Consider the following 24,643-nt stretch of genomic DNA (forward strand, 5'->3'; position numbering starts at 1 on the left):
TGGTTAGAAAAGCAAAAAGAGAATACGAAGAGAGACTGGCAGAGGAAGCAACAAACTTCAAGTTGTTCTTCAGATACATCAAGGGGAAGCAACCGGCAAGAGAAGAAGTGGGACCATTGGATGATGGAGACAGAAAGGGAGTAGTAAAAGAAGAGAAAGAGATAGCTGATAGGTTAAACAAGTTCTTCACGTCAGATGGAGAATACAACCAACATTCCGGAACCCGAGGAGATCGTAATAGGAGACCAGGATGATAAGCTCGTCAATTTAGAGGTAAGCCAAGAGGATGTACTCAAGCAGATAGACAGACTAAAGAGCGACAAATCGCCAGGTCCGGACGGCATTCACCCAAGAGTACTCAAGGAACTAAAAAACGAAATAGCGGAGCCACTTCGACAGATATGCAACCTATCCTTAAAAACCGGAGAGATCCCGGAGGATTGGAAAATAGCAAATGTCACGCCCATCTTCAAGAAGGGCTCAAGGGGTGACCCAGGAAACTACAGGCCGGTGAGCCTGACCTCAGTCCCGGGAAAGATGATGGAGGCACTGATTAAAGACAGCATCTGTGAATACATCGAAAACAATGGGCAGCTAAAAACAAGTCAACATAGCTTCTGCAAGGGTAGGTCATGCCTCACAAACTTATTGTACTTTTTTGAGGGTGTGAACAGCCAGGTGGATAAAGGGGAATCTATAGACATCATTTACATTGACTTCCAAAAAGCCTTCGACAAGGTACCACACAAGAGACTGCTTAAGAAGATATGGAACCACAGGGTGCAAAGGGAGGTCCACCGATGGATCAAAAACTGGCTGGCAAACAGGAAACAGAGGGTTGGAGTAAAGGGCCATTACTCAGACTGGAAAGGTGTCACGAGCGGAGTTCCGCAGGGGTCGGTGCTGGGACCGCTCCTGTTCAATATCTACATAAACGACCTAGAGGCGGGAACCAAGTGTGAGGTCATTAAATTTGCAGATGACACCAAACTATACAGCAGGGCTCAAACCAGGGAAGACTGCGAAGATCTCCAAAAGGATCTAACGCAGCTGGAAAAGTGGGCCGAAAAATGACAAATGAGCTTCAACATAGGGAAATGCAAGGTCGTGCATATGGGGAAAAAGAACCCGATGTTCACATACAAAATGGGGGGAACACTACTAGGGGTCAGTAACCTGGAGAGAAACCTGGGAGTGATGGTAGACGCAACACTAAAGGCATCGGCGCAGTGCGCCACTGCCTCAAGGAAAGCAAACAGAATGTTGGGTATCATTAAAAAGGGTATTACGACCAGGACGAAGGAAGTCATCATGCCGCTGTACCGTGCAATGGTACGGCCGCATCTGGAGTACTGTGTCCAGTACTGGTCGCCGTACCTCAAGAAGGACATGGCAGTACTTGAGGGAGTACAGAGAAGAGCAACTAAACTGATAAAAGGAATGGAAAATCTCCCATATGCCGACAGATTGAAGCAGTTGGGACTTTTCTCCCTGGAGAAGCGGAGACTTAGAGGAGACATGATAGAAACCTTCAAGATCCTGAAGGGCATAGAAAAAGTAGACAGGGACAGATTTTTCAAATTACGGGGCACCACAAGTACAAGGGGGCACTCGGAGAAATTGAAAGGGGACAGGTTTAGAACAAACGCTAGGAAGTTCTTTTTCACTCAGAGGGTGGTGGATACATGGACCGCACTTCCAGAGGCTGTGGTAGACAAGAAAACATTAAATGGTTTCAAAGAAGGTTTGGATAGATTCCTAGAAGAAAAAGGGATTGAGGGGTATAGATAGGTATAGATCACTACTCAGGCAATGGGCCTGAGGGGCCGCCGCGGGAGCGGACCGCTGGGCAGGATGGACATATGGTCTGACTCAGCGGAGGCAACTTCTTATGTTCTTATGTTCTTATGTATATACTCAAAGGGCTAAAATTAAGATAGAAATACCCCCACACACACACACACACACACACACACCCTCTCACCCTTCCCTGGATGTGTGTGGAAATAAACAAAAATTAAAGACAAAAGACAACTATAATGAAGTAATAAAAGACGTCAATGGGCCCCAAACCAGTTTAAATAAATTACTATGCCTCAATATGTCAGCATTCATTTTTTCATATCTATAACTTGAGCATAGATTCACCCACCAAAAAGGAAAATTAAGGCGATCATAATTTTTCCAATTACAAGTTACCATCTGCATGGCTATCCCGGTCATAATTAGGAAAAGCCGGCCTTTATAGCGGTCCATGGGGGGCTTAATATGCAATAATGTTCCACATATGACTATCTCATATGTCAATGGAATTGATGATTCCAGTATGGTATTAATCTGTCCCCATATTGACTTCCAAAAGTTGAATATCAAAGGACTATAGCGGTGGTTCCCAACCCTGTCCTGGAGGAACACCAGGCCAATTGGGTTTTCAGGCTAGCCCTAATGAATATGCATGAAGCAAATTTGCATGCCTATCACTTCCATCATATGCAAATCTCTCTCATGCATATTCATTAGGGCTATCCTGAAAACCCGATTGGCCTGGTGGTCCTCCAGGACAGGGTTGGGAACCACTGGTCTAGATGACAGTGCGAGTATCTATTAGATTTAGAACTAACGTAATTTCTTAAGGGAGTTAAAAGGATACTGTAAAACTAGGGACTCGCCAACAAGTGTGCCTACATCTCCCCTGCTTGTCTCCAGAGAAAGCAAAGTTGCTTACCTGTAATTTGGGTTCTCCTTACACAGCAGGGGAAAGCAGCCACAGGCTGTCCTCTCAGAGAGATATATTTTTCATCTAGAGAAAAAACTGACATGGCAAAGGGAGGAGCTATGGAGATCAGCTGTCCCTGCACATTCCCAATAAGATAAAAGCTTGCTGTAGCTAGGGGGGAGATCATTAACACACAGGATCAGTCTGAGCAGTTCACCAGCAACTGTGGTTGTATTCCCCTGCTGTCTATGGAGAACCCACTTCACTTCCTCTGCCACATGTGCATTCTGAGCCCAGCAAGCACTCAAGGGCTTAAAACTTCACAGCTTATATGCTGGGTGGGAGAGAAGGTTACCGTAGCCCTTGACATGGGAAAGTATGCTCAAACTGAGTGACTATTTTCTGGCCTGCCTGCCTTCCTGATACTACTCCAGTGGTCATAAAATAAGCATCTAGATCAGTGGTTCCCAACCCTGTCCTGGAGGACCACCAGGCCAGTTGGGTTTTGGGAATAGCCCTAATAAATATGCATGAGAGAGATTTGCATATAATGGAGGTGACAGGCATGCAACTGCTCCATGCATATTCATTAAGGCTAACCGCAAAACCCGACTGGCCTGGTGGTCCTCCAGGACAGGGTTGGGAACCACTGATCTAGATTAAAGAACTGGGAAGATTATTTCTTTATTTTTAAATTTCTTTCCCACCTAATACCTAGACGGGTTACAATACAGCATACATACAACTTACATAAAAACAACAATAGCACCCAATAGCAGCCTTCCTATTATATACCACAAAATCAGCACAAAAAAAAAAAATGCATGTGCAAACAAATACGTTTTCAACAATCTATGCAACTGCTCAATGTTCTTGAACAAAAGAAGGCTAACCGGTATCATATTCCATAAATCTGCACCAGCTGTAGAAAATGCAGTTAGGCTGGTGGTCATATCGTGCACGCTAGCGTTTTTAGTGCCAGCCATGGCGGTAAGAACTCAGATGCTCATTCAAATCCTGTGAGTGTCAGAGTTTGTACCGCCACAGCCAGGGCTAAAAACACTAGCGAAGCTTCATAAAGGAGGGGCTGAGTCTGGTACTAAACGCATGGCTGTTTGTATTCACTGCATTTGGCAGTTTCTCTTGATGCAAACCGCTCTGAACTGCAAGGTATTGCGGTTATAAATACGTTTTTATTAAGTCCCACCCTTTTCTCCTCCCAAGTCTTAACCCTTCTCCTTCCCCATCAGTCGGCTGAGTCTCAAAACCTACTGTTGGTGGTAAGGCCAGTTAGTGCTGGAATAGCACACATCTTAATCTGTGTGTTATGTTCAGAGGGTATGTACTGTGCAGAGTTGGCTGCAGTTTGTACTAAAATATAATCCAATGTATGTTGGTCAATGGTGTCATTTGCTATGCTTTCCTGATGCTCAGGGAGAGATCAGTGCACAAACCCTGCTCATACCGCTGGAAAAGTAACACCATCTTGGAGCTGGTTGTAGAGGATTTGAAGAGAGGATATCTTTTGACTTCCAGTATATAATCTGTTGGTTTTTTTGTTTGTTTGTGTTTTTCTTTTAAAGCAGATGAAAGACCAGTACTAAGAAAGAAATGTGCACAAGTCCCAGCAAACCCAAACGTGGAAATCATTCATTGGCTTAAATATAAGCCTTCCAATTGAAAAGTTTTTGAAAAGCTTATATTTAAAGGCACAGAAGAGCAGTACCAATGTGTGCTTCATGGTCGGGTTTGCTAGGCACATGCACACGAGATCTGCGCTTACAGCAAAACTCTTTTGTGCATGCATCAAGTATCCTCCTTGCTGTCGCTTTTACAGTGCACACTGACGTATTTGTATTTATTTATTTATACTCCGCCTTTCCCAAGGCGGGTCACAATACAATACATACACAGACAGAATCACATACAACAAATTGAACATGAATAAAACATAACAGTGATAATGTAAAGCCTCCTAAAATTACAAAGACCTCGCATCAAAAAACTATAAATCAAGTCTCATATTTCAACTTCCATCTTCCAGAAGAGGTGTTTCTTCAACATTTTCTTAAAACTACTCAAACTCGTTTGCCGTCATAAATATCCCAGAAGCTTATTCCACTCCCGAGGACCCGCACACGAAAACATGCTAGCTCTAGACACAGCTAGCCGCAGCCGTTTCACTGTCGGAAAATGTAGGTCATCGTGAGTCACCGAGCGCAACATACACTGTGGTTCATATAGCAGAATGCTATCCATCAAATGTTTTGCTGCCTTATTGTGTATACAAAGATGCACTATGACCAGTAATTTATAAAGGATTCGCTGTTCTAATTTTAACCAATACAAAGATATATAACATTCTGTCACATGATCACTCTTTTTTTAATCGAAACAGACTTTGAACAATCGCGTTCTGGGCTACCTGCAGTGCACTCGGTGCTGATGCAGGCATACCCAGAAGCACCAAATTGCAGTAGTCTAAGCATGATAATGCCACACTCTGCAAGACAGTCCTAAACATAGAGGCAGACAAATATAGGCGCTCTTCCTTCATACCTCTTTAATTTTTCCTGTGCAAGCAGTATTATGAACTTGCTGCCTGTGTCGGTGTCACCTCTCTCTGGTGTCACTTCTGGGCCCCGCGCCTAGGAAGTGACAACAAAGGGTAGCAAGTTCGTGCTGTTGCTCTTGCCTGGAAAATTAAAATAGGTATGGAGGAAGGGATGCTTGTGTGCGGCAGGGGGGCTCAGGAAGGAGCGGGATGGGGTGGAGAAGTGGGCAGGTGAGGGACACCATTTACCCTTGCTATGCCACTGAATGAACATATAATTTGAATATCACTTCCTTTGAGCATTGGAGATCTAGTTTTCTGCACTGTTTCTGCAGTTTGGGATATGCACTGTTGGCTTTTCCATGAGAGTTTTGAGAATCTGCCTGCAAGACCCCAAATCTCATCCTCCTACAGATATACACATTGGGGCGGTAGCTGCTGGACTTTCATTGAGAGCCTAGTCAGGCTGGCTGAGCCAGTTCCTGCTGCTGAGCTCCAAACGTTGATTGCACTCCAGCACTGCTGTGCCCCTGGTGCTGATAGCACCCTGAAAGCCTCCACTTGCTCCTGGTACCAATAACTACTGTCTCCACCTTGGTCCTGGTACTAATCGTTCCCAACCCGCCCTATGTATGCTCCTAAAAGTCTCTGGTCTTCATGGCCTCAGGCACCGATTGTGTCTTCAACAGCCCTTTTTCTGCCTTGAGCTTTTTCCCCACAGCTTCTCTGCCTTGAAATTGTTCCCAAGGGCTGCTGGTCTTCAGGAGGAGCCTCTAGGGAGACTTTTACTGTTTGGGCCAGAACTCCCAGCTCTTAAGAGTCTGATCAGAGATAAAGAGTTTTCCCCTACAGAGAGCAACTTTTTCCTGCCAGTCTTCAGGGAAAGCCCATAGAAGATCTTTCCCTGCTTGGGCTAGACTCCCAGCTCTTAAAAGAATCCAAGGTTAGAGTTCTAGAGTTTCCCCAATAGAGAATATTCTCCCATCACTGCGGCAGGTATTTTAAAAAAGAGTTGGGAAGAGAAGCAAGGGTTAAGAAAAGGAAAACATCACATCAAGTGTTTGCTAAACAGTGTAGAAAAACAGAGTTAATGTAAGGAAAGCATTACCACACAAACACCTAGAATCAAAGTGTTACCTAGATTTAACATTCCAGATAGTTCCAGGACATAGTTACCCCCCCCCCTCCCCTCCCGATGATCCAGCTGACTGCATGGGAGGAGAGGGCGAGACAGAAGTCCTTTCAACTCAGCACTAGAAAGTCTTTTTAAAACCCAAGATTTAAGAGGGCACTTATGTTTACAAATCCAGAAGTCAGGGATGGCAATATGCCTGAAATATGCTTCTCAGACTGTTAGGGCTTTCTTGCTGGTTCATAGAACTGGTAGTTGAGGGTTTTATCTCATAAGAACATAATAGCCTTACTGGGACAGACCAATGGCCCATCTAACCCAGTATCCCGTCTTCATGGTCACAAGTCCCTGGGAAAAAAACAAATAGTAGCAGCTCATTTGGGGCTTTTCCTGCTGGCTCCGGAGTCCCAGTTGATCGGGGCTTCCCTTTCCAGCTAGCCACGATCATCTGGTCGGGGCTTCTTCTGCCAGCTCCAGAGTCCCAATCAGCTGATCACAGCTAAACAGCAGGGGACGCCCCGATCAGTTGGGGTTCTGGAGCCGGCAGGGTAAGCCCAGAATAAGCTAAACCAGCAGCCATCGCTCTCCCTTCTGCCTGCTCTCAGTTGATTGCGGCTCCAGAGCTGCCATCAGATGGGCAGAGGAAGATAACAGCGGGTGAAGTCTTTTTTGGGGGGAGGGGGGCGTTGGTTGGGGAGGGCGCAGCTGTTGTGCGTGTGTTGTGTGAATCAACAACACATGACAACAGCTACCAGCAGCTCCAAATCTGCTGGAAAATTGCAATTGTAAAAGTGTGTGTGTGTGTGTGGGGAGGGGGGGGTTTGTTCCCTTTAGTGCATCACAAGTATAGCTCATTAGAATACTAATGAGCTCCTTGTAATGCATTTGCATAGAGTTCTCGGTGGTTGCTATGAGGATCAATTGCAGCCATAGAGAACCCTTATGAACACAGGAAGGAGAGTTTCCGTGCCAGTAAGACTGCTTTAACAAGTCTTAATGGTACGGAAACCTTTTCAGCATTGAGGCCTCAGACCTATGTAGTGCAGCAAAATAGGTGAAAGTGTAGTATGCATTTATTTACCAATTGCATCTGTTCTTGTTTTCCTTGTTATGGCTCTCTGTCTTTCAGATATGGGAGCACTATGGTGACCTATGGTGGAATGGCAAAGAAGCCTGTGCCCGTGCCTGCTGTAAGTGGACCTCAGTTCATGGGAATAGTGATGGGATGGAAAAATGTGCACTTTTCAAAAGTCATTTATCCGAGTATAAACTGTTAATTATGTCAGCGGTTCTCAAGCCAACCCTTGGGACAGCGAAGTCCAGCTTTCAGGGTATCCACCATGAATATGCATGAGAAATCTGCATGCGCAGTGGTTAGAGCTACGGCCTCAGCACCCAGAGGTTGTGGGTTCAAACCTCACGCTGCTCCTTGTGACCCTGGGCAAGTCACTTAATCCTCCACTGCCCCAGGTACATTAGATAGATTGTGAGCCCACCAGGACCGATAGGGAAAATGCTTGATGTACCTGTATGTAAACCGCTTTGAGTGTGGCTGTGAAACTGCAGAAAGGCAGTATACGTCCCCATCCCTTTTCTTCTTGATTGCATTTTATGTTTTCTTTATTCTCATTTCATCTCCTGTGTCATATATATATAGATGAGGGTTCTTCAAAAAGTTTCAGATTTTCACGAGAAATGGTTGGGGTAGGAAAAGCGGTACGAGAGGTGGTAGTAGGATGCTTGTAAAAATGTATCACAAAACAGGGTGATTATGTGGAAAAGTGATGTAATTTGCTTTTGAGATATTTTATAAAGAGTGCTTAAAAAAATAAGTGTGGAAACTTTTTGAAGATCCCTCATATATATGTATGTATGTATAAATACTGTATATATATGTGTGTGTGTGTATGGGGGGGTATATTTGTGGGTGGGTGAATATATATATATGTGTGTGTGGGTGTGTGTCTGGAGTGTATGTTTGTGGGTGGGTGAATATATATATGTGTGTGTGTGTGTCTGGGGGATATGTTTGTAGGTGGGTGAATATATATATGTGTGTGTGTGTGTTGGGGGTATGTTTGTGGGTGGGTGAATATATATGTGTGTGTGTCTGGGGGGTATGTTTGTGGTTGGGTGAATATATATGTGTGTGTGTGTGTCTGGGGGTATGTTTGTGGGTGGGTGAATATATATATATATATATATATATATATATATATATGTGTGTGTGTGTGTGTGTCTGAGGGGTATGTTTGTGGTTGGGTGAATATATATATATGTGTGTGTGTGTGTCTGGGGGGTATGTTTGTGGTTGGGTGAATATATATATATGTGTGTGTGGGTGTGTGTCTGGAGTGTATGTTTGTGGGTGGGTGAATATATATATATGTGTGTGTGTGTGTCTGGGGGGTATGTTTGTGGGTGGGTGAATATATATATATATATATATATATATATATATATATATATGTGTGTGTGTGTGTGTGTGTGTGTGTCTGAGGGGTATGTTTGTGGTTGGGTGAATATATATATGTGTGTGTGTGTGTCTGGAGTGTATGTTTGTGGGTGGGTGAATATATATATGTGTGTGTCTGGGGGATATGTTTGTAGGTGGGTGAATATATATATGTGTGTGTGTGTGTGTTGGGGGTATGTTTGTGGGTGGGTGAATATATATGTGTGTGTGTGTCTGGGGGGTATGTTTGTGGTTGGGTGAATATATATGTGTGTGTGTCTGGGGGGTATGTTTGTGGGTGGGTGAATATATATATATGTGTGTGTGGGTGTGTGTCTGGAGTGTATGTTTGTGGGTGGGTGAATATATATATGTGTGTGTGTGTGTGTGTCTGGGGGATATGTTTGTAGGTGGGTGAATATATATGTGTGTGTGTGTTGGGGGTATGTTTGTGGGTGGGTGAATATATATGTGTGTGTGTGTCTGGGGGTATGTTTGTGGTTGGGTGAATATATATGTGTGTGTGTCTGGGGGTATGTTTGTGGGTGGGTGAATATATATATATGTGTGTGTGTCTGAGGGGTATGTTTGTGGGTGGGTGAATATATATATGTGTGTGTGTCTGGGGGGTATGTTTGTGGTTGGGTGAATATATATATATATATATATATGTGTGTGTGTGTGTGTCTGGGGGGTATGTTTGTGGGTGGGTGGGTGAATATATATATATGTGTGTGTGTGTCTGAGGGGTATGTTTGTGGGTGGGTGAATATATATTTGTGTGTGTGTGTCTGGGGGGGTATGTTTGTGGGTGGGTGAATATATATATATATGTGTGTGTGTGTCTGTCTGTCTAGGGGGTATGTTTGTGGGGGGGGGGGGGTGAGTTGATTCATAAGTCATGGCAATATTTTTTTTCTCTCTCTCAAAAATGTGCCAGCACTGGAAAGCTAATATATATGTTTGAAAATGTGTGACATGTACTTCTTAACGTTGAGAACAGATGAGAGATGAGTGCAGCAATCTCTGTTTTAAATATAAACAAGTAATAAATGTTAGCTGTTTCGCTAAATCAACCGCACAATCACCTTGAGAGGGAGTATGTTTAACTATTAACATCCTTCAAAGTAGTCTCCCGTCCCCAGCGCTGTAAACAACTGTCTGCTGTGTGAGCTGTAGAGTTGTCAGGTAGGATTATGGCAATGTGCAACAGTTCTAGATGTTTCTCCCGTACTGCATGATGCAGGTGGGATCGCAGCAATGACTTGTAACATTGTGCATTCACGGTGTGCTCCTCATCAACTGGATGACACACAAGACAACCTGGGAGACTACTTTAAAGGATGGGGTTTTTTTTTTTTGGTATTTTAATTTTTATTAAATGTAACATAGTTTACAAGTATATAGAAATATAGAATCATGTTCCAACGAGAATAACATCATAACATCTCAGTGTCATGAAATAAAAATTTAAAATAAAAATTATTATGAAACTTAACTCTTCCTTAGACCTCAATTAGGAGGAAGAGAGAAATAAAGAAATTATAGGGAGTAAGATTGCAGTAGAATACAAAGAAAAGACTTAAACGCTACAACCCGGCATTATTCCTTTAAGCTACACTCCCAGCACTAGATAAACCCTTGAGATCTAAAGAAGATCGTAGATGGTCTGGTGTGAAGAACACATATTTTACTTTGAAGGATGTTAACAGTTAAACAGTTGTACTTTGTTGTCCATGTTGTACACGGTATGCTCTAACAAAGCAATGATTTCAAATATTTGTTTTTTGCTTCTCCCCTCGCAGAGAACGCTGCACTCATCTCTTATCTGGTGGCAACATTAAGAAGTACATATGACACACATTCAAATGTATATATTAGATTTCCAATGTTGGCACATTTTTGAGAGAAAAAAAATTAGTTACCATGAGAGAGAGGGCTTGTTACAATGACTCAGAATATTTTCCTTTTTCTATCCTAATTGATTTATTTGTTAGGATACTGTCTTTGCTGTACAAATAAGAATATGTTTGTTTATAAGTTCAAGAGAAATTACAAGTCCCAGATGGTGCAATAAGCTATAACAGCGGGACTCTTCTTGACACAGCCTAATGGTGAAACAAGTTGAAGCAACAGGTCCCTTCCCGATACGAACAACTTTAAAGAAAAGTTTAACTTATAAATACAACTTAAATGAATACAAAGTAAAGCACTTTATAATTGTTAAAAAAATAATAAATAAATAAATATTTAACCGGGTCTGATGACGAGTCCAGTGTAAAAGAAATATTTTGAACATTGAAACCACTTGGCCAATACTGACATTTATGAAGACGCACATATATACACGTTAAAAAATGTAAAAATGTGAAACAATATTGTCTTGATAATATGACTTGTTTATAAGTTCAAACATTTTAATAAAGTTAAAAAAATGGGAAAAAAATTGCATACACTGCTTTCTTGATATGCAAATTTGTCTCCTGCATATTCATTGTACATGTGGAGGGGCATAATCGAAAGGAACGTCTAAGTCCGTTTTCATCCAAGGCGCAAGTCATCCAAAGTAAAAAAAATAGCTTAGGAGACATTTTTGAAAAATACATCCAAATTTTTTTTTGTTTCGAAAATTGACTAACTATATGTCCTGCCGATCTGATTGTCCAAGCCGCTAAATCATCCATCTTTATACCACATTTTCGTCCAACTTTTCGCCCAAGTCAAAAATGCCTAGAACAAGCCCTGTTGGATGTGGGAGGGGTCTGCAAAGTGATGGACTGAACACCCAGACATGCCACCTTACAGGCCTTACAGGCCACTGCTGTGAACTTCACAAAAAGGGTGCAATGTCTTCATCTCATTACAGCTCCCTTATAGGTCATGGTGAGCCCCCCCCCCCCCCCAAAACCACCTCCAGAATCCCCTAGACCCATTTATCTACCACCCTTATGGCTGCAGGAGTCACTTATATGCTAGTAAAAAAGGGTTTTGGGGGTATATAGAGGAATGCACATGTTTCAGTATCAATGCAGTGATTACAGGGGCTTATGGGCATGGGTCCACTTCTCTCTGGGTTCCTAACCCACTCCCAAGATGGTTTAAGAAACCTCTGTGCAGCACAAGGCTTTCCTATACCAGGCTGCCAGGTGATGATGTTCTGGAGGCACAATTTTCAAGTTGTGATTAATATTTTTATGGGGGTGGGGAGGGTCAGTGATCACTGGGGTACTGTGTGGAGGTCTATATTGTGTATTTGCAGTGCTTATCTGGTGACTTTAGGTGTTTTCTTGTGACTTAGACCATGTTTTAAATGGTCTAAGTCATAACATCCAAGTTCCGTCAATCGGCACTTGGACGTCTTTCATTTATGATTATCCAAGTGCCGACTTAGGATGGTTTTTGGACATTTTTCTCTTTCGATTATGAGCCCCATAGCTAACTGAATGGATGAGTCCCAAGTACTGGGTTGAGAAGCACTGCTTTCCAAGGGTAAATTGTCTATCTGAAGAATGCCAGAAATCACATGTGGGTGCTGTGGAACAATGTATACCCAAACCAGAAGATAATATGGTGCTGTTGGAAGAGACTGTTTCATTGATAGACACTGATACCATTGTTAAGAGGAGGAGAAAGATAGTGGTGGACAATGCAAAGATCAATAGCCTGGAAATTCCAAACTGTGTTGGTGGTAACTGGACAAGATTGTAAGGAAAAGTGGTTAAGTGTGAACATTATTAGAAAATGGTAAGAGAGGGGAAGAACAGTAAGGAAGAAGATTGAGAGTGAATAGTTTACCATGCATTTCTACCCATACACACAAACTTGGGGAAAAGCCTCAGTAAAGAAGGTCTTTATTTTCATCTTTGATCAGTTTTTTAAAAAATTTATTTAAAATCATGAACTATTTTCTACAGAATAATGGATTACCATTAATATTCATCATTAATATTTTTTTCTGTTACAGAAAGCACTTATCTTCAAAGATATCAATGTGTGCGGGTTTTGGATGACACAGTGGAAAAGAAACAACATGCATGGTAAGTATTCCTGGGCTCTGAGCTCCATATTAAATCATTCACACAAACTACACAGCAGGGGCGTCCAAATTTGGTCCTTAACAACCACAAACAGGTTGATTATTTTGCATATTCCTAATGACTATGCTTGAAGAGATTTGTATCTACTCTGCTTCCACTTTATGAAAATAAAATTTCTCATGCTCACTAGTATTCTGAAAATCTGTCCTGTTTGTGCCCATTAAGGATTGAACTTGGACATGGCTGCCACAAACCTAATGGCAGAAGAGGGTGTTGGTGCAACTCCTTAAGATTGTGTGGGCCGCCTACCACTATACCTCTTCCAGTAATGCTGCCGGCTTCTTCGCAGGTGGCTCCTCTTACGCTGAATCACACTGCCACTGGTGAAGACTGGTGCCCTGTACTTGATGCACATGTGGTGTTCCCACCCCCTGTTTATGTTGTGCCCATCTGGGTCAAGCAGAGGAGATACCATGAGCTGCTATGGCACTTTGGGAATTTCTACAGATTTTGTATGTGGTTTCAGTAATAACACCTTTAGGGCTCCTTTTACAAAGCTGTAGTAGCAAGTCCCGCTCTGAAAAATGCTGCAAAACCCATAGAAATTGGGCTTGATTGCATTTGCCATGCTGGGAATCACTACTGCAGCTTTGTAAAAGGGGCCCTTAGTTGGTTAAAAAAAAAAAAAAAATTCTGCAAAAGCCATTATATACTAATTTTAGCAGAAATCTAAGGGCCCTTTTTACAAAGCCACGGTAGCGAATCCTCCACAGCAAATGAAAGCCTATTCAATTCCTATGGGCTTCAGTGCATTTGCTGTGGGAGAATTGCTACCGTGGCTTTGTAAAAGGGACCCTAAAGCACAGTTACTTACCGTAACAGGTGTTATCCAGGGACAGCAGGCAGATATTCTTGACTGATGGGTGACGGCACCGACGGAGCCCCGGTACGGACAATTTTAGAGTGATTGCACTCTAAGAACTTGGAAAGTTCTGGTAGGCCGCACCACGCACGCGCGAGTGCCTTCCCGCCCGACAGAGGCGCGCGGTCCCCAGTTAGGATAAGCCAGCTAAGAAGCCAACCCGGGGAGGTGGGAGGGATGCAAGAATATCTACCTGCTGTCCCTGGATAACACCTGTTACGGTAAGTAACTGTGCTTTATCCCAGGACAAGCAGGCAGCATATTCTTGACTGATGGGTGACCTCCAAGCTAACAAAAAGAGGGATGGAGGGAAGGTTGGCCATTAGGAAAACAAATTTTGCAAAACAGATTGGCCGAAGTGTCCATCCCGTCTGGAAAAAGTATCCAGACAATAATGAGATGTAAAAGTATGAACTGAGGACCAAGTAGCAGCCTTGCAGATTTCCTCAATAGGAGTAGAACGGAGGAAAGCTACAGATGCTGCCATAGCTCGGACTCTATGGGCAGTGACAGAACCTTCCAGTGTCAGTCCGGTCTGAGCATAACAGAATGAAATGCACGCTGCTAGCCAATTAGACAACGTACGTTTAGAAACAGGACGACCCAATTTATTTGGATCAAATGACAGGAAGAGCTGGGGAGCTGACCTGTGGGACTTAGTACGCTCTAAATAGTAAGCTAGAGCCCTCTTACAGTCCAAAGTATGAAGAGCCCGTTCTCCAGAATGCGAGTGAGGTTTCGGAAAGAAGACAGGCAGAACAATGGATTGGTTGAGATGAAAATCAGAGACAACCTTAGGGAGAAACTTTGGATGTGTACGTAGAACCACCTTGTCATGATGAAAGATTGTAAAAGGTGGATCCGCAACTAGTGCATGTAGCTCACTGACCCTCCTGGCAGAAGTAAGAGCAATAAGGAAAAGTACCTTCCAAGTGAGGAACTTGAAAGAAGCAGTAGCCAAGGGTTCAAATGGAGGCTTCATTAAAGCGGAGAGAACTACATTAAGATCCCAGATAACAGGAGGGGCTTTAAGAGGTGGTTTCACATTAAAAAGACCCCGCATAAACCTGGACACCAAGGGATGAGCTGAGAGGATTTTTCCATGGACTGGCTCATGAAAAGCCGCAATAGCACTGAGGTGGACTCTGATTGAAGTAGATTTGAGACCAGAGTCTGACAACGAAAGCAGATAGTCCAATAAGGTCTCCACTGCAAGGGAAGTGGGATCATGATGATGAAGAAGACACCAGGAAGAAAAACGTGTCCACTTCTGATGGTAACATTGCAGAGTGGTCGGCTTCCTGGAGGCATTCAGAATTGAACGAACAGGCTGAGACAAAAGGGAATCACTCGAAGTCAGCCCGAGAGATACCAAGCTGTCAGGTGCAGAGACTGGAGGTTGGGATGTAGAAGGGTTTCCTGATGCTGTGTAAGCAGAGAAGGATACAGTGGCAGAAGAAAAGGTTCTCTGGAACTGAGTTGAAGTAGAAGGGAGAACCAATGTTGCCTGGGCCATCTCGGAGCTATCAGAATCATGGTGGCTCGTTCCCTCTTGAGCTTGAACAAGGTTCTCAACATGAGAGGGAAAGGAGGAAAAGCATACAGGAACAGATTTGACCAATCTAGGAGAAACGCATCCGCTGTCAGACGGTGAGGAGAGTAGAGTCTGGAGCAGAAAAGGGGCAGCTGGTGATTGTGAGGAGCTGCAAAGAGGTCTATCTGAGGAGTGCCCCATTGAACGAAGATGGACTGAAGAGTTATAGGATCGAGTGTCCACTCGTGAGGTTGGAGAATTCTGCTGAGCTTGTCTGCTAAGGAATTCTGTTCTCCCTGAATGTAAATCGCTTTCAGGAATAGATGATGATTTATGGCCCAAGTCCAGATTTTCTGGGCTTCCTGGCACAAGAGGCGAGAACCCGTTCCACCTTGCTTGTTGATGTAGTACATCGCCACCTGATTGTCTGTGCACAGGAGTAGAACTTGAGGGAAGAGAAGATGTTGGAAAGCCTTGAGAGCATAAAACATCGCTCTGAGTTCCAGGAAATTGATGTGGTGCTTCTTTTCCTGGGCTGTCCACAGACCTTGAGTTTGGAACTCGTTCAAATGAGCTCCCCAAGCATACGGGGAGGCATCGGTTGTGATGACTAGTTGATGAGGAGGTAGATGGAATAGAAGACCTCTGGATAGATTTGAGGATACCAACCACCATTGTAGAGACTGACGAAGAGATGATGTCACAGATATGTGACGTGAGCAAGGATCCGTCGCTTGGGACCACTGGGTAGCAAGGGTCCATTGAGGTGTGCGCAGGTGAAGACGTGCCAGAGGGGTGACATGCACTGTTGAAGCCATGTGTCCCAATAGTATCATCATTTGTTTGGCAGAGATGGAACTTTGAGGAAGAACCTGTTGACACAAAACCTGAAGAGTGTGGAGCCGGTTGGACGGCAGGAATGCTCTCATGAGGATCGTGTCCAGCACCGCTCCAATGAATTGAAGTCTCTGAGTGGGGATGAGATGAGATTTGGGAAAATTGACCTCGAACCCCAGAATCTGTAAGAACAAGATGGTTTGATTGGTGGCTAGTAGCACTGTTTGAGGAGAGTTGGCCTTTATCAACCAATCGTCCAGGTAAGGGAAAACTTGCAGATGATGTGAACGAAGGAAAGCAGCCACCACAATCAGACATTTGGTGAACACTCTTGGAGATGAAGCAAGTCCGAAGGGGAGAACTTTGTATTGGTAATGACAGTGATTGATCATGAAGCGGAGATACTGTCTGGAGTCTAGATGGATGGGAATATGAGTGTAAGCCTCCTTGAGGTCGAGGGAGCATAGCCATTCGCCCTGATTGAGAAGAGGATAAAGAGTTGCTAAAGAAAGCATCTTGAATTTCTCCTTGACCAAGCATTTGTTGAGATCTCGAAGATCTAAGATGGGCCTGAGATCTCCTGTTTTCTTTGGAACTAGAAAGTAACGGGAGTAAAATCCCTGACCTTTCTGGTCTAGAGGAACTTCTTCTATGGCGTTTAGAAGAAGAAGGGATTGAACCTCTTGTATCAGGAGAGAGGATTGATGAGTGTTCAAAGCAGACTCTTTTGGTAGACTTTGAGCGGGAGAAGTCTGGAAGTTGAGAGAGTAGCCGTGGCGGATGATGTTTAGGACCCATTGGTCGGATGTAATGATCTCCCACCGACTGAGAAAATGGGTCAGGCGCCCTCCTATCGGTTGGGGAAGATGGGCAGATGGTATGATATTGGCTATGCTCAGGAGAAACACGTCAAAAGGGTTGAGTAGACTTTTGAGGTGGTGGAGGTTTCTGTTGCTGCTGCGTCTGCCTCTGAGGTTGACGTTGTTGTTGCTGTCGTTGCCTTCTAGGCTGTTGAGTAGCCTGAGGCAAAGGACGAGCAGCATAGCGGCGTTGGTAGGCCGATTGTTGTCGGAAAGGCCTGGCAGGTGGAGTCTTCTTTTTATTCTTTAGAAGAGTATCCCAACGTGTCTCATGCGCCGATAGCTTCTGTGTGGTGGAATCCATGGAATCACCAAACAGCTCATCCCCTAAGCAAGGTGCATTTGCTAGACGGTCTTGGTGGTTTACCTCCAACTCTGAGACCCTGAGCCATGCCAACCTGCGCATAGCCACTGACATAGCCGTGGCTCTAGAAGTCAATTCAAAGGTGTCATAAATTGATCTTACTAGAAACTTCCTCAACTGGAGAAGAGAGGAGGTACAAGTGTTAAAAGCAGATTTTTTGCGATCAGGCAGATATTTCTCAAAGGTAGAAATTGTTTGGATTAAATGTTTCAAATAAAATGAGAAATGAAACACATAATTTCCTGATCTGTTTGCAAGCATGGCATTTTGATATAGCCGCTTGCCAAATTTGTCCATTGATTTCCCTTCTCTGCCAGGAGGGACGGAGGCATACACATTAGCTCCCGCTGATTTCTTTAAAGTGGACTCCACCAAAAGAGACTCGTGCGGGAGTTGGGGTTTATCAAACCCAGGAATAGGTATCACCCTGTATAAGGAGTCCAGTTTTCTAGGGGCTCCAGGGACAGTCAGGGGAGTTTCAAGGTTTTTATAAAACGTTTCTCTCAATATATCATGGAGAGGAAGTTTAAGAAATTCCCTTGGGGGCTGGTCAAAGTCCAATGCATCAAGAAATGCCTTAGATTTCTTTGACTCAGCCTCCAAGGGAATAGACAAGGATTCACACATTTCCTTTAGAAAAGAAGGAAAAGATGCGGAATCTGGATGAGAAGAGGGATTGGTAACAAGGTGTTCCTCCTCATCAGAAGAGCATTCACCCTCGGAAAGAAAGGGCTCTTCAGAATCACCCCACAAATCAGGATCCCTAACCTGAGAGCCCTGGTGTCGAGACTCTGGTGTGGAAGGTTCCTGGTGTCGGGTTTTATGTGTGGACTTGCCCGACCTCATGGATACAGTACCAGGCGATGTAACCTGTTGTGCTGGTACCGAGGTTTGAACCGCCTGGTGGTGAGATTTAGGCTCTGGAGCTAAAACCGGCATCAAGGTCGATGAGGTGGTAAGACCCGGTACCGATAAAGTGGATGCCGATAAAAGAGGGCGTTCCACTATCGGCACCGGTGGCTCCGACCGTACCGGAACTGGAAGGTTCTGGGGCAAAAAGGCAGGAAGTAGCTGTTGGAGTTGCTCTCTCAGCTGTACCTGCAGAACGGCGGCAATGCGCTCGTCCAGTGAAGGCACCAGTACCGCCTTTTTCTTCTGCGGTACCTTGGGTGCCGCTCGACACTCCGATGAAGAACCCGATGTCGAGGGGCTAACTTCAATCGGAGCGGAGCGCTTCCGTGGGCGCCTCGAGGTCGGCAGGATTGGGCTCACTGCAGTAGAGACCAGAGGACGCTCCAGCGGGGAAGGCTTCTTAGCCGGCTTACCTGCTGGTTGCGACGCCGGCGCGGTGTCGATGAAGTCGGTGCCGATTGAGATGCAATTGATGTCGGTGCCGGTACATTGGAATCGGACATCTCGGCACCGAATAGCAACCGCTGCTGGATTTGGCGGTTCTTAAGTGTTCGTTTTTTCAAAGTTGCACAGCGGGTGCAAGTGGACGCTTGATGGTCGGGACCAAGACACTGCAGACACCAGTTATGTGGGTCTGTCAGTGAAATTGGCCTAGCGCACCGCTGGCACTTTTTAAACCCGGGCTGAGGGGGCATGAAAGTAAAGACAGCCTCTGCCAAATCGAAAGCCGAGGCTTCGATTGTGGCAACAGGCCCCGCCGGGGCAAAACGAAAAAAGAAAGAAAAAACAACTAAGTTTTTTTTGTTTTTTTTTTGAAAAAGGAAAATAATAAAGAAATAAAGAAACCTTTATTAAAACAAAGGTTTACGCGAGCGGGAAGATCGAAAAAATATTTCTTCAACAGCCGTTGAGGAAACGCGTCTTCTTAGCTCCGCGGAAACTAAGAAACTGGGGACCGCGCGCCTCTGTCGGGCGGGAAGGCACTCGCGCGTGCGCGGTGCGGCCTACCAGAACTTTCCAAGTTCTTAGAGTGCAATCACTCTAAAATTGTCCGTACCGGGGCTCTGTCGGTGCCGTCACCCATCAGTCAAGAATATGCTGCCTGCTTGTCCTGGGATAATACTTTTTTCTTTTTGCTTCAATTGAAACATTCAAGCAATATTACAAGCACAGGATAAATAAATAAAAGAAAAACAAATAAATATTGCAAGTTCAGAAATTCATAGCTAATTATTCTCAGCTTCCCAAACCATCTTTTTAAAATATTTATTCCATAAGTTTTATTTGAATATAGCAAACTTACAAATCCTTTACAAACATTAAGTATAATGCAACAATTATCATTATCATTAAGAGAAAGTTACTGTTTGCTCTGAATGACTACATGAACAGCCGTTTCTTCCATCTCTGGAGGAGGCCAAGCAAATAATTACCAAACATAAAAGTGTAGTTTAAACATTCAAGGCCTTGGGAGTTCTTGGTGTCCTACTAACTGGTAGGGTACCAACCAAAAATCTCTCTGAATTACAAGTGATTGGCCATTTCATTGGGTTTATGGCATCACTTAAGGAAATAATTAAACATATTTAGTTGGTGCATCTTCCAGTTGAATTACAATTGCTTTGCTAAGGTCCAATGATAAATTGCATACTCCAACAATGTTCTTTTGGTTAGTTTCAAGTTACATGGTTTCTTGTTAATCTTATTTTATTAGTAATTTTTCCTAGCAACAATAATGACTTAGTTATCACATGCAAGGGGGTGTTTTATTTCAGTGCATTGCACGTCTTGTAAAAACGTGTTCATTTAGGACACATTGACCTTGTTCACATGCTCTATGACATAGGTACGTACCTCCTCTATTCTGGAACAAACATCTCTTTAAAAACTTTAACATTTGCCAGTAATGCTAACCAAGCAATATCTTTATATTGTAACTCTGAAGCATTTCTATATCCTTCAGCTTCATCTTTTATTATCTATATATTAGTGTCTTTTCAGGTTTCCCAAGCAAGGGGTGTCTCATACATATTGGGTTATGGGCCCCCCCCCCCCTTATATCTTGTTTATTCAATTATTGCTATCAGTATCAGTAATAAGAAGCCAGCTTTTAATCTTTGCACCCTGCTTCCCAAAGGATTGAATTAGAACACACATGAAACTTGTGAACAGCAAGAAGCAAGGGAATGTTTTGTTTTAGGGTAGTGTCATCAGTAGGGCTTATTACTGCACAATATTTCACTTAGGTGACATTTCAACAAATAGCACCAAGTGCATTAGCACATGCAAACACACTAGTGTGCGCTAACCGTTAAAGATGCCCATAGGATATAATGGGTGTCTTTAGTGGTTAGCACGCATTAACACATTTAGGGCCCGTTTGTGAATTCCCCCCCCCCCTTAGGGGTTCTTTTACCAAGCTGCATTAGGTACTAATGTGGAACTACCACAGCAAAAAAGGAAGTATCACAGAACCCGCTCAGACCTCCTGCGGCAACTTTGAAATTTGCTAATAAAAACTTTTCTACGTGTTTTTTAAGGAGGCATATCAGAGGCAGGGTTAGCATATCTGCATTAGTATAGGAATAATGTAGGAGCTCTTAGGCCCATATTCTATAAATGGCGCCTTAACTTAGGCACCTAGGTTAAGAGAAAAATGCCGTTTAAATGGTGTTGTAAACTGATTTTCAAGGAGCCTACCATCGTCTAAAAGGCCATCACCAGAATTGCACCGCCATACCACTGTAGGGGTTGCTAACACCAGAAGTGGCATTAGGAACCGTAAAATGTCTAAGGAGGAGTGATTCATGTGACAGGTAGGCACCAGAAATTTAGGCCTTGAAAACCCTGGTCTGCATTTTCGGCGCCTACTTTGCCAGAGGCGCAATTTCCTAAACAGCGCTGTCATGTAAGCACCTGCCGACAGTGGCGCCATTTAGAGAATCCAGGTCTTACTACCTACAAAATGGGAGGTGGTAAGCACTCATGGGGGAAACCATTGCTTGCCTTGGGATTGGTAGCATGGAATGTTGCTACTATGAGGGGCCGCTGAAAAATTCTCAGCCAAGAAGAGCCATATGGAGCCATAACACTTATTCCACACTTTTCTTGACACTTTGTTTCAATGAGGCATATGTATCTAGCAAATGAGCACAAGTATAGGGAAACCAAGCCATTGTGACATCACTGATGAGGTTGGCTCTTAGGCACTGGTGGAATGAGTTATTATGACATCACAATACAAGGAGCCGCTGAAAAGTTATCAGCCTAAGCTGGGGAGAGTTGGGAAGCAGGGATGGGTGGGGGGGGGGGGGGGGGTTTGGGATGGACAGAAAATGCATTGCATCTGCCCATTAGCCCCCTGAAAATGTACAGTTTGGCTATGCCACTGAAATGCAGCGCAAGCATTTTTGAATGGAGAGAAGGTGGTGGAGGTAGAAAGGAATGCATAAAGGTTGCTTGTGTTTTACAGTTCTCATTTTGATACAGATCTAAGCGAGATAAAAGCTATGGTTGCAGAACTGGCAGAGATGGTTAGAAGAGGACAACTATCCGTTCCTACCTGCACACAGGTTCCATTTCCAGACTACAAGGTTGCATTAGATGCCACTACGAGAGCCTATTCCAGCAAACATGTTTTAATGATGGAGTGAACACTGCACGGGACGGCTCTGGGTGGAAAATTGTTAGTGCCCCATCGAGCAGATGGTCATATTACAACACAGTACATTGAGGCCTTTTTGTAGTACACAGCATTCAGAGAATAGCAGTGTTTCATGACGCTGAGAAAAGTTGGCGGTTTAAAAGAGGATGATGTACCGTGTTGTATTACTCAACTGAAAGGAGTGGACTAGTGGCTAGGACCATAGGCAGCGGAACACTGTATAGGTTTTCTTTGGGGGGGAGGGGGCAGGAGCTCTGCCCTAGCCCAAGTGGAGTCCTACGATGTGGCCTTCCCCCACCCACCTCTTCCCGACGCTTTATTTTTAAATCTTTGGTCAGCCGCTGGGCAGCCCCGGAAGCAGAATGAAGGGTTCCGGGGCAGGTCTGCTCGTTGATGCAGGAAGGCAGATGCCCCGAAGATTTAAAGTACCATGCCAGGAAACAGGTGGGAGTGCGGGCACCAAACTAAGATGCCAATATTTGGGGAGGCCATGGCCCCCTTGACCAACCCTGTTCCTATGCCTATGGTTAGGGCTGCGGCCTCAGTACCCTGAGGTTGCAGGTTCAAGTCCCAGCACTGCTCCTTGTGACCCTGGGCAAGTCACTTAACACTCCACTGCCCCAGGTACATTAGTCAGATTGTGAGCCCATCAGGACAGGTAGGGAGAAATACTTGGTCTCAAACTCAAACCCTTTGCAGGGCCACATTTTGGATTTGTAGGTACTTGGAGGGCTTCAGAAAAAAATGTTAATGTCTTATTATAGAAATGGGGTAAAACTCTTTATAGTTTATAAATCTTTCCTTTTGGCTAAGTCTTAATAATAATATTGTAATTTATAGCTAAAGAGACATATGATCAAGAAACTATTTTATTTTACTTTTGTGATTATGATAAACATATCGAGGGCCTCAAAATAGTACCTGGCGGGCCGCATGTGGTCCCCGGGCCGTGAATTTGAGACCACTGACAGACTATAAGCGGAATATAAATAATAAATAAAAATAACTTTTCAAAGCAAATGCAACAGTATGCAATGACAAATAGGATTATTTAAGAAGCAAATGCTATGAAACATACCTTCTGTTCTAACACAGTCAATATAAGTAATCGGGGGGCAGGGTATTGCTTTATGATTTTTCCCGTCTACCTGGGATAGTGGAAACTAGGATTTAAGGCTAACCACCCTCCCCCCCCACACACTCCTTTTACTAAGCTGCAGTAGAGGTTTCTACCATGGCATGGGGCGCTAAATGCTCCGACGCTCACAGAATTCCTGTGAGCGTCAAGAGCATTTAGTGCTCTGGGATGCAGTAGAAACCCCTACAGCAGCTTACATTACATTAGTGATTTTTATTCCGCCATTGCCTTGCGGTTTAAGGCGGATTACAGAAGAGGATTTCTGGACATGTCCAGAGGTGTTACAGAGTAGAGCGGGTTGCTTCAGAGGATTGAAATGTTTCATACGGTGTTAGTTACTCTTCATGGATTTCTTGAATAGCAGGGTTTTTATTTCTTTTCTGAAGGTTTTGTAGTCTAGGGCAGCGGTTAGTAGATTGGAGAGTTGTTGGTTTCTCACCCCACTCACCTTATTCACCCTTGTTTCAAACAGTTTACTGGGACATACATAAGAACATAAGAAGTTGCCTCCACTGGGTCAGACCAGAGGTCCATCGTGCCCAGTGGTCTGCTCCCACGGTGGCCCATCAGGTCTATGACCTGTGAAGTAGTTCCTGACCATTTTTATAACCTACCTCTACTTCTATCTGTACCCCTCAATCACCTTAACCTTTAGGAACCTATCTAAACCTTCCTTGAACCCCTGTACTGTGTTCTGGCCTACAATAGTTTCTATTTTTAGAATAAGACTCCAACCTATAAAAGCCTCCTCTCTCTCTCTCTGGAACCTGAAGCTTGGAACATCACCCCCCACCCCCTTGTCTCTCTTTCTTTTTCCTCACAGCACCTATTCAGGAAGCTGTCTTTTCCCTCTCATTCACAAGAACACAGAAGCAATCTCTGAATCCTCTCTGTATTTGTAAAACCTATGTCTATTTCTGTCTGTCCATTTGTAACCAAGTAAAAGCTTATGTATCTTTCTAAAGATTGCCTTTCTATAATATTAAGCATATTTCTACATTATATTCTTTATGTAATCACTTCTGGCTGTGCTTGTCATTTGATTTCACTTCCTAATGAGAATCTTCTACGAGGGTATTGAACCCGGGACCTGGCTGATTGTAAGGCCGCTTCAACATTACCCCTCCAAAACCTTACATTTGGGGGGGGGAGGCTAAGTGCTGTTTTCCTGCCACCATTTGTTGAGACATCGTACCATGTCTATGAAGCTACTGACTTGCAAAAGCAGTCATCCTCTTTTAGGGGTAGAATCCAGCAAGAGGTTGTATTCTCAATTGAAATAAAAGAGAAAATCACAATCAATTGCACTCATTGGTTTTGTATTCAGGTAATAGGCAGCAGCATCCTCCTTCCCACCAAAGTGAGAAAAATATAAGGGTTCAGTATTCAGCCAGCAGCACTCAGCGTGTTGATGACCACCACAACTGCTATGCCCAGAAATTCAATGCCAGGCCATGGCATTGAATTTCCAGGTTTGCGGATTTGTGAGAAAACAGCCAGTTAAGAGCATTATTCAGC

At 43.9% G+C, this 24,643-nt stretch overlaps 1 protein-coding gene across 1 annotated transcript in view; it reads left to right on the forward strand.

Annotated features, from left to right (window-relative positions):
* LOC117357258 (enoyl-[acyl-carrier-protein] reductase, mitochondrial-like) overlaps positions 1–22,608 on the forward strand; it is a 68,276-nt gene extending 45,668 nt beyond the window's left edge. Inside the window, exons 8-10 of the mRNA XM_033937631.1 lie at positions 7,532–7,592; positions 12,822–12,894; positions 21,813–22,608. Coding sequence (XP_033793522.1) covers positions 7,532–7,592; positions 12,822–12,894; positions 21,813–21,976 — 298 coding nt within the window. The 3' untranslated portion in view covers positions 21,977–22,608. The remainder of the gene's footprint in view (positions 1–7,531; positions 7,593–12,821; positions 12,895–21,812) is intronic.
* The last annotated feature ends 2,035 nt before the right edge of the window (positions 22,609–24,643 follow it).

This window comes from Geotrypetes seraphini, chromosome 3 (assembly GCF_902459505.1).
Source record: "Geotrypetes seraphini chromosome 3, aGeoSer1.1, whole genome shotgun sequence".
In the NCBI taxonomy this organism is placed as follows: domain Eukaryota; kingdom Metazoa; phylum Chordata; class Amphibia; order Gymnophiona; family Dermophiidae; genus Geotrypetes; species Geotrypetes seraphini.